Source organism: Thermobia domestica, chromosome 1 (assembly GCF_964235325.1).
Source record: "Thermobia domestica chromosome 1, izTheDome1.hap1.1, whole genome shotgun sequence".
Taxonomy (NCBI): domain Eukaryota; kingdom Metazoa; phylum Arthropoda; class Insecta; order Zygentoma; family Lepismatidae; genus Thermobia; species Thermobia domestica.
Genome location: NC_137454.1, coordinates 92,476,501 through 92,487,689, shown reverse-complemented (window position 1 = coordinate 92,487,689; position 11,189 = coordinate 92,476,501). Strand labels below are relative to the sequence as shown.

Sequence of the window (11,189 nt, the reverse complement as noted above, 5' to 3'; positions counted from 1 at the left end):
TAGGGATGCGCACGAGACAAGACGAGACAGAATTTTTGTTACGAAATTCGAGACGAGATAGAGCTCTCCCAATAGAAACGGATCCAGTTTTCGAGACGAGACATAACTTTCGCGGCACCTTTTCGAGAGGAGACAATCTCAAATCTTTTCTCTTGCGGATCCCTACACTTGATCATGAGGTATCAAAAAAAAAAAAAGTTAATGAGAAATACCGGTAACATGTAAATACAATATAGGTAGCTAAAACATTTTTGGTTTCATTCTTCAGTAATGCATTATTATTAATCTCAGGGGGGCGCGGTGGCTCAGTGGTAGAGTGTTAACCTCCGGTGTTTGGGGTCACTGGTTCGATCCCAACTCGCGCCGTGTGGACTTTGTAGTGGACAAACACCGTGCTCGTGGGTTTTCTCGGGGTTCTCCCGTTTCCTCCCACTTTCTTCATTCCACCATTTCACTCATTTCTCATTATCTCCGTCTCCTGTAGCCTAACCGGCATAATCGTGGGACGTTAAACTTAAAGATTTCATTTTTTATTAATCTCTGTATTTTATAGTGTATTCTCAAGCTTAAGGTGATGTATAATTAAATTTTGAATTCAGTTAACTTATTTTGTTTCTCAGATTGTTTTTAAAATGTATGTACAAACGTTTATTTTCATTCTTGAGAGTTTAAAGTGACGTATAGTTATTAAACATAGTATTTAATATTGTACTCTTAACGTGGAAGTGATATACAGTTAACTTTTGAATTCAGTTAACATTTTTCTCTCTGAAATTGCTTTAAAAAGTATGTAAAAACGTTTTTATTTTATTTCTTGAGTGCTAAAAGTGATGCAAAGTTATTAAGCTTACTGCTTTATATTGTATTCTTAACCCTAAACTGATACACAGTGCGTTTTTGAATAAATTATGTCAAGTTATTTGAGTGACGAACACTGGTAGAAAATCCTGACTACTACTGGAACATTTTGATTTTAAGGTGACGACTACTGGTGCAAGGATTTTAAAATATTGTTTTTCCTCCAACGGCTACTCCTTTTTTAATTCTAACTACATGGTCATTATAGGAAGGATCAGTGAGTCTTTCCAACTATGGTACAGCTCCGACAGATTCACGATGCTCAGAGAAGAGACAAAATAGTATGTTTTCAACCTTAAAGTGAGAACCACTGGCGTTTTTACCCTGCTATGCAAAAGTAAGTGAGTACTCCAATGGAGTTCCAATGCGGTACTTAATTTCTGCGTTTTAGATATATGGAAATACATGTCTCTAAAATGTAAAGAACTGATTTTTTTTTTACTGAAAACTGCAACTCGGTAAGCCTTATGGATACCGAGGTATGGGAAAATAAACTATAGGTATGTGGGGCTTGCATACTTGACGCTACAATTCGGAAATTGAATTAAAATATGACTAACGGCTATCAAGATGTTGTCAAATAAAGGGAGGACCAACACAGTTAAGGGGTTTTCGTGTTAGATGCTAAAATTTCCGAAATCGGTCATGGAAAGTTAATAAACACCAGTAGCAATTTCATCTTAAAGTAATTAGATATCTTCATGGAGTGTTAGAACATCATGGAGTCTACCAAAATTAAATTTTAAAAGCTTTTGAAAATATAATCTGACATTTGTAAACAGTATTTGAAATATGTGTTTACCCAAAACTTCCAGCTAGTACATCTAACATCTGGAGAAACACTGTGAAATAAAAGCGTACGAGATCTTGAAATTTCGGAAACAATTATTGGTGGCAACAAAATTAAATAAGATGGTACTTCTATGGGTTAAATGAGTACCTCAGTACAATTTCGATCGAAAGATTAGTTCAGTCCTAGGTTTTCTTCAGGCAATTCCAAGGGTTCATCGAGCTGTGCAAAAGAATGAAAATTCGCTGTCAATATCTAAGATAGTAACCAAGATATAAGGAATTATATATTTTATGACGTAAAAATAGAGATCTTTACGGATTTGTACTTTTGGCTCTTTCCTATAAGAAAAAAAATTCAGAAAACTACTGTATATACCTTAATAGACAATTCAGTGGGCGGGGACACAGTAGCTTAGTGGTAGGGTATTTAACTAATCTTTTTTTGCAGAAACTATTGGAGTATTCACTTAACCTGTAGAGATACGATCATACTTAACTCCCTATTTAATTTTAAAATTAAATAAAAGGAAATATTTCAGTGTAGCGACCCACGATTATGCATTTTAGTCTCAGGGAGATTATGATTAAAGCAAGTGAATGTTGTTGACAGAATTGATGGAATGCAAAGGTGGGAGGAAAGAGAGTACCCCGAGAAAACCCACGAATACGATGTGCACTACAAACTGACTTGACCGTGGATCGAACCAAGAACCCAATACACTAGAGGTAAGCACTCTACCCCTAAGCCATCGTGCCCTCGCCCATTTAATTGTCTATTAAGGTATATACGGTTGTTTTCTGAAATTTCTTCTTCTTACAGCAAATACTCAAAAGTACAAATCCATGTGGGTCTCTATTTTTACGACGTCATAAAATGCATAATTCCTTATATCTCACTTGCTATATTAGATATTGACAAAAAATGTTCACTTTATTTCAGAGCCCGATGAACGCTTGGAATTGTCCAAAGAAAATTTAGAGCTGAATTAATCTTTCGATCGAAATTGTACTGACGAGTCTGAGGTACTCACTTAATCCATATAAGTACCATCTTATTTAACTTTTGTTAGGATCAATAATTGTTTTCTGAAATTTCAAGATCTAATACGCTTTTATTGTATGGTGTCTCTCTAGCTGCTAGATGTACTAGCTGGAACTTTTAGGTAAATACATATTTCTAATACTCTTTACAAATGTCAAAATATATTTTACAAAACTTTTAAAATTTAATCTTGGTAGACCCCATGATGTTCTTAAACTCCATGGAAATACCTAATTATTTTAAGATGAAATTGCTACTGATGCTTATTAACTTTACATGACCGGTTTCGGAAATTTTACCACCTAACACGAAAACCCCATAACTATATGGATCCTCCCTTTATTTGACAATATCTTGATAGTCATATTTTAATTAATTTTCTAAATTGTACTGTCTAATATGCAAGCTCCACGTACCTATGGTGTCGCTTTTTATTTCACCATATTTCGGTAACTGTTAGGCGTACCGACTTGCGGTTTCGGTAAACACACACCTCTAACGTTCTTTAAAACGTTATTAAGACATATTTTAGAATATTTAGAAATGAGAGTTCTGGGAATATCATGGTACCCGAAAACCCCCATCAGGGCGTGTGTGTAGTGTATTTAATTGAAACTACTTTTGAGGTTGTTGTAAGCCCTCGTAATTACGTTTCCGAAACTGCACCATCTAGTACGCAAACTCCACAGTTCTGTAGTGTCGCTCTTTATTTTCCCATATCTCGATATCCATAAGGCTTACCGAGTTGAGGTTTTCGGTAAACAGATGTCAGTTCCTTACATTTTAGAGACATATATTTTCATATATCTAAAAAATACAGACATTAGGTACCCCATGGTAGCCCGAACACCATTGAGGTACCCACTTACTTTTGAATGGTAATACATTTTGAGTTGTTGTTCAGCATCAATAAACACTTCATAGTTTTTCTACGTGCAACCCAAAAGTCCATACCTGACCGAACAGATTTTGTCCATTTAATCTCAAAAATGTTAAGATACTTTGTATTGTTAGGTACAACCAAATTAAGCACACTGAATATAACATTTTAAATATTTTCTGATTTTTGTTGCAGGTATTTCGTGCATCAAACCAGGATTCTGCTTGAAAGACAGTCAAAAGAAGCAGTGTAGGTTGTGGCTAAAAGTACGCCCTTTCTGAAGACAGACTCAGTTGTACTTACATTATTTTGTACGAATATATAACCCTAATAAAGATACTGTACTACAAATTATTTCTTTCTTCCATAAATTATAATAAAATATTATCTCTGTTTAAAGAAAATGATTGTTAATGTTAAGTCATTTTAATTCTTTTTCTCTGTAATAAGAACATTATCCCTAGCAATATTTTTTATCTTTGTGCTATTGCGATTGGATGAAGTAAAATTCTATACGAAGCACTATTATTTCAGACATGCATTAATAACTAATGTATTGTTCTGTATGTAAGACAATGTGTATACTGAACATGTCTAGCGAAGGTGTTGTTTTAATACAGAATCTATAACTCAGCTTTTCAGTAGTCAACTTTATTGGGAATCCGAAGAAAGAAGTTAAAAAAAAAATGTTGGACTTACCAGCGTGTGTGTGTTCGAATTCTGGACTAATCCAAATTATCCAGAGAAATCATTATATATTTCTTTGTTGCTATTTCAGATGTATCCTTTATCCAAGTCGTATGAAACGGAGACTTCATACATCGCTATACTTTGTATGAACTATGTTCCGTATTTACTTAATCACTTTGTAACTTTCTCTAGTGTTGACAAGGCCGCAGGTGTCAATCGAATAGTTTAGTGTTTCACTCATGTCACCTTGTGACTAAGGTACGTCCTGTCGGTATATATATGGTACTGGGTTCAATTAGCGATAAAATACATTTTTAGCGTTAAACAAATGCAAAAATCTACACGAAATGAGATACCGTGATCTCTGACTTACGGATAACACCAAGCAACTAATGGTACTGAGTGTGATTGAGTTTACTAATTACTATTTGGCTAAAATCAGTGTTCCTTTATCTATAGTTCTTTTCGTGCTTTGAATTGCAAAGTTTGAAATAACCGTTTTAAATTATTGTGTATATATATCTTCCGAGTAATTCTGAGAATCATTGCTCTTTCTTTAAGCAATGTATGAGACTGTTAAATTGCTCTTTCCTTAAAATGTTGCACTAAGAAGGATGCATCCAGGAAAGTCCAAATTTGCAGAATGTCTATAGCAGGGAAGAATAAATATGTTTAGTCGATGGCTGCACAACGCCTCCGCTGTCACACAGCGAATACAGCGGACGTTTAAGAGTATTTTGCACTTACTATTAGGTATCGGCCTGGGAACTTTGGCACATCTACCCAGTCTCCTTCTTGGTGTTGCATTTTTAATGGTGAGTACTGAGTAGGAATCATATTGTAAGCGAATACGTTTCCGGCTGACACCACACTTTTAATTATTGCGACATTAAAAAAAAAAAAAAAAAAAAAGACATACCTGTTAATTAAAATGTACAGAGAAGTTATTTCTGGAAAATTCTATTCAGGCCTCTTGTGGTAACAACTGCACTTTAGTAGAAGATACTATTAAGGAAAAGAATGAGGTAAAATAATCTTTATATCGTACAAGCAATGGATGATAACAGCTTAATAAATGATTGTACGTAAATCTTGTTTGAGTTTGAATATAGGATTGTATAAGGCTGTGCATTTTGCATTATTATTGAAGTGCTGCAACTAACTAACTGCAAACCATATGATAAATTCTTACAGTAATATATCACATATTGATTTACTCTGTATGGAAACGAAAATAGTTTAATATATGGTTAACCTCCTTTGTGCCAGGGGCGGATCCAGAGGGGGGCGATCGGGGCGATCGCCCCCCCACAAGAGGAAACTTTCTTATTTTATATATAAATAAACCCATCCATAACAAGTTTGGAGCTCTTAAAAGTAGCAGTATTACCGCCGACCGCCCCCCCAGAAGTCCGTCCTGGATCCGCCCCTGCTTTGTGCCCATAATTTTAAAATTAACGCTTGTGTCACTTTTCAACACTTGACTTTGCAGTAGCTTTCCAACGAATTAGCAGGAAGCCCAAACTTATAGGACACCCTGCAGGTAAATACATTTCTTTGGACAGTTTCACTGCTCCAAACTAAGATTTGAAAAGTGTAGTATTGTTAATTTTATTATTATTGGCACAAAGGAGATCAACCATATTTTAAGCTATTTTTGTTTTCATACAGAGTAAAACAATATTTGACAACATTACAGTAAGAATGTATCATGCACTTTGCAGTATGTTGCAGCACTTTAATAATGGTGCACTATACGTACACTCTAGATCCTGCATGTCCGATCCATACATTACAAGAAGGCAATACGTATTCGATACAGGTAAAATCTGTATATTTCATATGGACAACCTATTAGCTATATACATCCAATCTATACATTACATATGGCCAACCTGTACGCGACATACGTATAATCTATATGCTGCATGCAGACAGTCTGTAAGCTACATATATGCACTCTGTATGGTGCATACGGATATTCTGTATGCTGTATCTGGACAAGCTGTGTGCGACATAAGGAAAATCTGTATAATACATACGTACAATACGTATACTGTATCTAGTCGTACGTATGGGGCACAAGTACAATATAGATGCTGTCTCGGGGTTGAACGCAAGAAACATACGTACAGAACGTATATTGCATACTTCTTGAAATCATGCTCCGTCCTGATAGTCAGTGTATGTCGTCATTATTAACCCACATGCTACATACGACCCTGACGTCACAAAGCTAGATATTACCTCCGTATATACTTGTTACTGCAGATAACGTCACACGAATGACGTCATTGCACTTGTGCAGACAGTACGTATAATACATACTTTTTCAGCTATACGTTTGCTGAAGGATGTTATATACGGTTGTACGTTAAGTCCAGAAACTACAGGAATTACGAATGTAACCTACGTTTTTAAGTATGCCACCTACATTTTTTTTTCTCAGTGTAGAGATTGCTTCATTGAATTATTGTTATAAAGTTTTCAATTCACATATATAACCTTTTATTTCAATATCCTAATGGCTTTTTTCTGATTATTTATATCATGTTTTTTTTTTTTTTGTTTTGCTAAGCTGAAATACGCAGAAATCCTATAGATGGGAATTATTATAGAACATATAGTTAACATTTGCACTAGGAGGATCTCGCCTAATTTCCCTCATTTAACAATAATTATTGTAGGGCATGTTTCCCTTTATAGATATTTGTCCTGGTCATTAACGGCCGGTGGCCCACGACGGAGCCTTACCTAAGGCACGTTACAGACTTCACTCACGAGCTGAGAACTAATCAATTGGACTAGACCTGTTTAGATGGATTCAGAGTGAGATTTTGATACGGTACACATCGTATGTATGGAACAGGAATTCTGTTTTTGAATTTTAGTACGATACACATTGTCGAGGACTGTGCTAATTACGTCTACAAATGAGGAGGGAATCCACTTCAAAACTTAATTAAAGATGAAATTTCAACATTTTCTACTGTACATCTTTTTGACTGCAAAACACGTGAAATCTTGTCTTAAGAATTTTTAAGAATAAGTTATCCACAGTACTAAATACCATTGACAATTTGTTTCCTCAACTACTTCGAAAAACTGAACATCAGCTTCAAAATATTATCTTTAAGTTGTTCTTAATCTCTGAATAGTGTAGAAAACTGTATGTGATTTGTTTTTCACACTCCGAAGGTGTTGTCGGAACATAAATAAAAACTCGGAACTCTACAGAATATAGATAATAATATGCTTCCATGTTACTTTATGAATTTACGTACATTACAATATGGATTCTTCATTTCTTTCTAGGTAACAGACTTCACACACTGAATAAGATGAAAGATTATTCATTGACTATACATATTGCCAGTGTAATCTTACATTTAGGAATAAACCCAGCTGAAACGAAGATACACAAAATTATCGATGACTCAGGTGACTTTTATTATTTATCTACGATGTCGTGTGTATTTCAGACATTTTATCCATACTTTTCAACTGAAAAATATCTTGTAGTTTTGGATGAAATGAGAGACAATTTAGCTGAAGTTTTTTCTAAAGCATTACAAAATTATGTAAGAATACCCGTTCTACTTCAAGGAACAGACTTCAGAACAATATCTCAGGATACAAAAATTTGCTCCGTACAGAATGAGTTTATTTTAGAAGCTAGTACTGTTTTGATTTTGGTGCATAGTAAGCAATCGATGGAAGTATTACTCGAAAAAGGATCGGAGTGTTCATATTGGAATTCAGGAACAAAGTTAATTGTATTAGTAATAGGACACTTTTCTGAGAGCTACCTCAAGAGTATGTTAGAACACACTTGGAAGATACGTATATTGAACGTAGTGCTTGTGTATATAGAAGAGTGCGAAGAAGAATATTTAAGTGATGTCATTGCTTACACATATAATCCCTTTTCAGGTATCCATATTAATTACACAATAAGTCATTATGAATCAAAGGGATGTAAAAGAAATATAGACTCTTTTGAATCATTTCCTGATAAACTTAGGGATCTTTTTGGATATGTGATTAAAGCTTCAGCTTATGAACTTGAACCATACTTCAAAATTCATAACTCAAAGCACGGATTTCAAGTACAAGGATTAGATTGGCTCTTTCATGAGTTACTTTCTATGCGTAGAAATTTTACTTACAAAATCTACATGGAACATAACTTTATAGGCAGGGAATTAGATAATGGAACTTGGACTCATATGTTAGGTGATGTTGTGAGTAAAAAAGTGGATTTAGGTATTGTAAGAACAAGAATAACGTCGGAAAGGATAAAGTATATGGAAATCTCCAAAGGTACATTTGTATCATCTATCAACTTTATAGTACCTAAAGCAGGGTTTGTTCCCAAGTGGATGGCCTTGTTGTATCCTTTCAAAGTTTATGTTTGGGTGTCAATTATTGTATTGGTAGTAACTGTTGAAATAACTTGGCGCATTTTCGTAGGAGTCCATCTCAAACGTGAAAGGTTTGTTTCCAGGATAAATCCTTTTCTGTATATACTTTGTATATTTCTAAAAGTGTCAGTTCCGTACAAGCCTACATGTTTTTCTGTTAGGACTTTGTTTATTGTATGCGTTCTAGGTTTACTTATATTAACATCACTATATGAAGGATTTTTAGTTGGATTTCTTACAAGTGATAATCATTATCCAGACATAAATACCTTGAAAGAAGTAACAGGATCCGATTTGGAAATTCAGAGCTTCTCGCATTATCGTGAGTTACTACAAAACTCATCAAATCAATGTTTGAGTGAAATGATGTCTATGTATCGCATGAATGACAACATAACGAACATGCTAGACAATGTTGGTATGAAAGGTAACGCTGCTTGTATGTATCACTATATAGTATTAGAATACAATGCCAATTTGAAATACACTGAACCTTCAGGAGATACATCTGTACACATTGTTGAAGAGCCAGTGGTTGCATACTACGGTGGATATGCTTTAATCAAGAACTCACCGTTTCTCCCTCAAGTGGAGGAACACGCAACACGAACCTGTGAATCAGGACTTGATCAAAGATGGAGAGAACTACTTAATCATGAAGTGAAGATGAAGAAAATTAGTTTTGATATTGTTGATGAGGATGAAATTGTTGTTCTTAGTGTCAGTCATGTAAGATCTATTTTTCTAGTATGGTCATTTGGGATTTTGGGTGGTATTTGTAGTTTCATGTGTGAAATAATTATCTTGAAGAGCAAAATCAAGATACACGTTAAGAAATTTATCCCAAACAAAAACTAATGAGTGACATAAAAATTCAAGAAGTAAGTTCAAAGATGTTCTACAGAATTTCACTAGAAGTTTAATAAACTATTTCTGTAGAGTCAAATTGAATTAAGAATATATAGTAGTGGACATTATTATGGGGCCCACGTGTTTTAATTTATTCTTGTAACATTAGTACTCGATAAGACAAACGATATTTTTTTGAGATCCCAGGAAACGAACATAGAAAAATGTGGTAAGAGGCAAAGATATTGATACAGGGCATGTGAGGGAGGGTAAAGGAAATCTCTACGAGACTCGACCATACAAATGGTCGACCATACCTGACTTACCGATACTTGATCATTCATACTAATACTCGACCATACCCAGAGACGTAGCTAGAGATTTCGGCGCCCCCTACACTCACTAACCAAACTTTTTCTTCTTTTTTAACATATAAGAGAAGCAGCTTTTTGTTGTTTTGGTACGCTGAGTTTTTATCAAGCTATTGCAACAGCCAAAAGCGATCATTATGTATTCTTTTATAAATAAGAGCTGTTTTCAAAAGGCCTATTGTGGACGTTTTTAAAAACTTGATAAAACTATCTTTACAGTAGTTGTATACAAATCCACTAGGAGAACACTTATGGAAATTTACTACTATTTACGTTTCATACTATCGATAAGAAATGAAATTACAATACATTACAAATTATGTGCTTCTAAAATATTCGAAATGGCTGACAGCATTAATTTCCAATAATAATTGTAAACTGTTGTAATTTTATTCTGTATATGACCACACAAATAGCATTTTAATTTCGATTTCTTCGCACTAAAAATATTTTGTGAAATGTAACCGAAATTCAGTAGGAGCTTTCTGAAGACAAACATAAGTCGTGAGTGGGAAAATTAGTCGCCGCCTTATTTTAAAACTGCAATCTTTTAATTTGATAATTTTAGTAAAATATGAAATAAACAATAAATATAACTGAATTTTGGAATTCTTACTTCAAATGTATGTTTTAGGATTAACTAATTCATATGGGACTCCCGAAGAGAAATATCAAAGCAATTTAATGCCCGTGTCTGTAGCGACAACTCCCAGTCACGACCGATCTTCAGTTTTATTAGAAAGAGGAGAGAAAGAGCGAGAAAGAGAGGAGGTAGGAGAAAGGAGAAAAAGAGGAAAAGGAAAAGGAGAAAGTAAGAATTAGCTAGAGATAAAATATTACTGAATAATTATGGAAATGTGGTAAAGGAACTTGAATAGTTTTTAAAAGGTGATACATATTTGAAGGTTATTACTTAGGGATCAACTCTAAAGTGATACCGAAAAGACATATGTTCCCTCATATTATCCCGACCTGGATCCAGGCAACTGCACAAGTGGGAATTGCCCTAACCCAGCCCATGTGACAAGAAGTTTTGATTTAATTGTTTATCTATTATATCGAAATGTTAAATAACCTATATCCAGTATCTAAATATCCATGGTAGAGATCAAACACACATTTGAACTAGCCAAGAAAAAAATCACAGTGATGTACTTACGTTTCACAAATAGAAGTTTTGAGATTCCTGAAAGGACTGTCGTTATTCAGGCTCATCCTGTTATTTTGGCTTTCTCCCAGAGCCGATCTAGACTACTTTAGGATTAGTTGTCTTTCAGAACTTC

At 34.5% G+C, this 11,189-nt stretch overlaps 1 protein-coding gene across 1 annotated transcript; it reads left to right on the top strand.

Annotated features, from left to right (window-relative positions):
- Nucleotides 1-7,726: 7,726 nt before the first annotated feature.
- Nucleotides 7,727-9,544, top strand: LOC145689793 (glutamate receptor ionotropic, delta-2-like). The gene has a single exon (XM_081764012.1). It carries the CDS (start codon nucleotides 7,727-7,729, stop codon nucleotides 9,542-9,544), a length of 1,818 nt encoding a protein of 605 aa, XP_081620138.1.
- The last annotated feature ends 1,645 nt before the right edge of the window (nucleotides 9,545-11,189 follow it).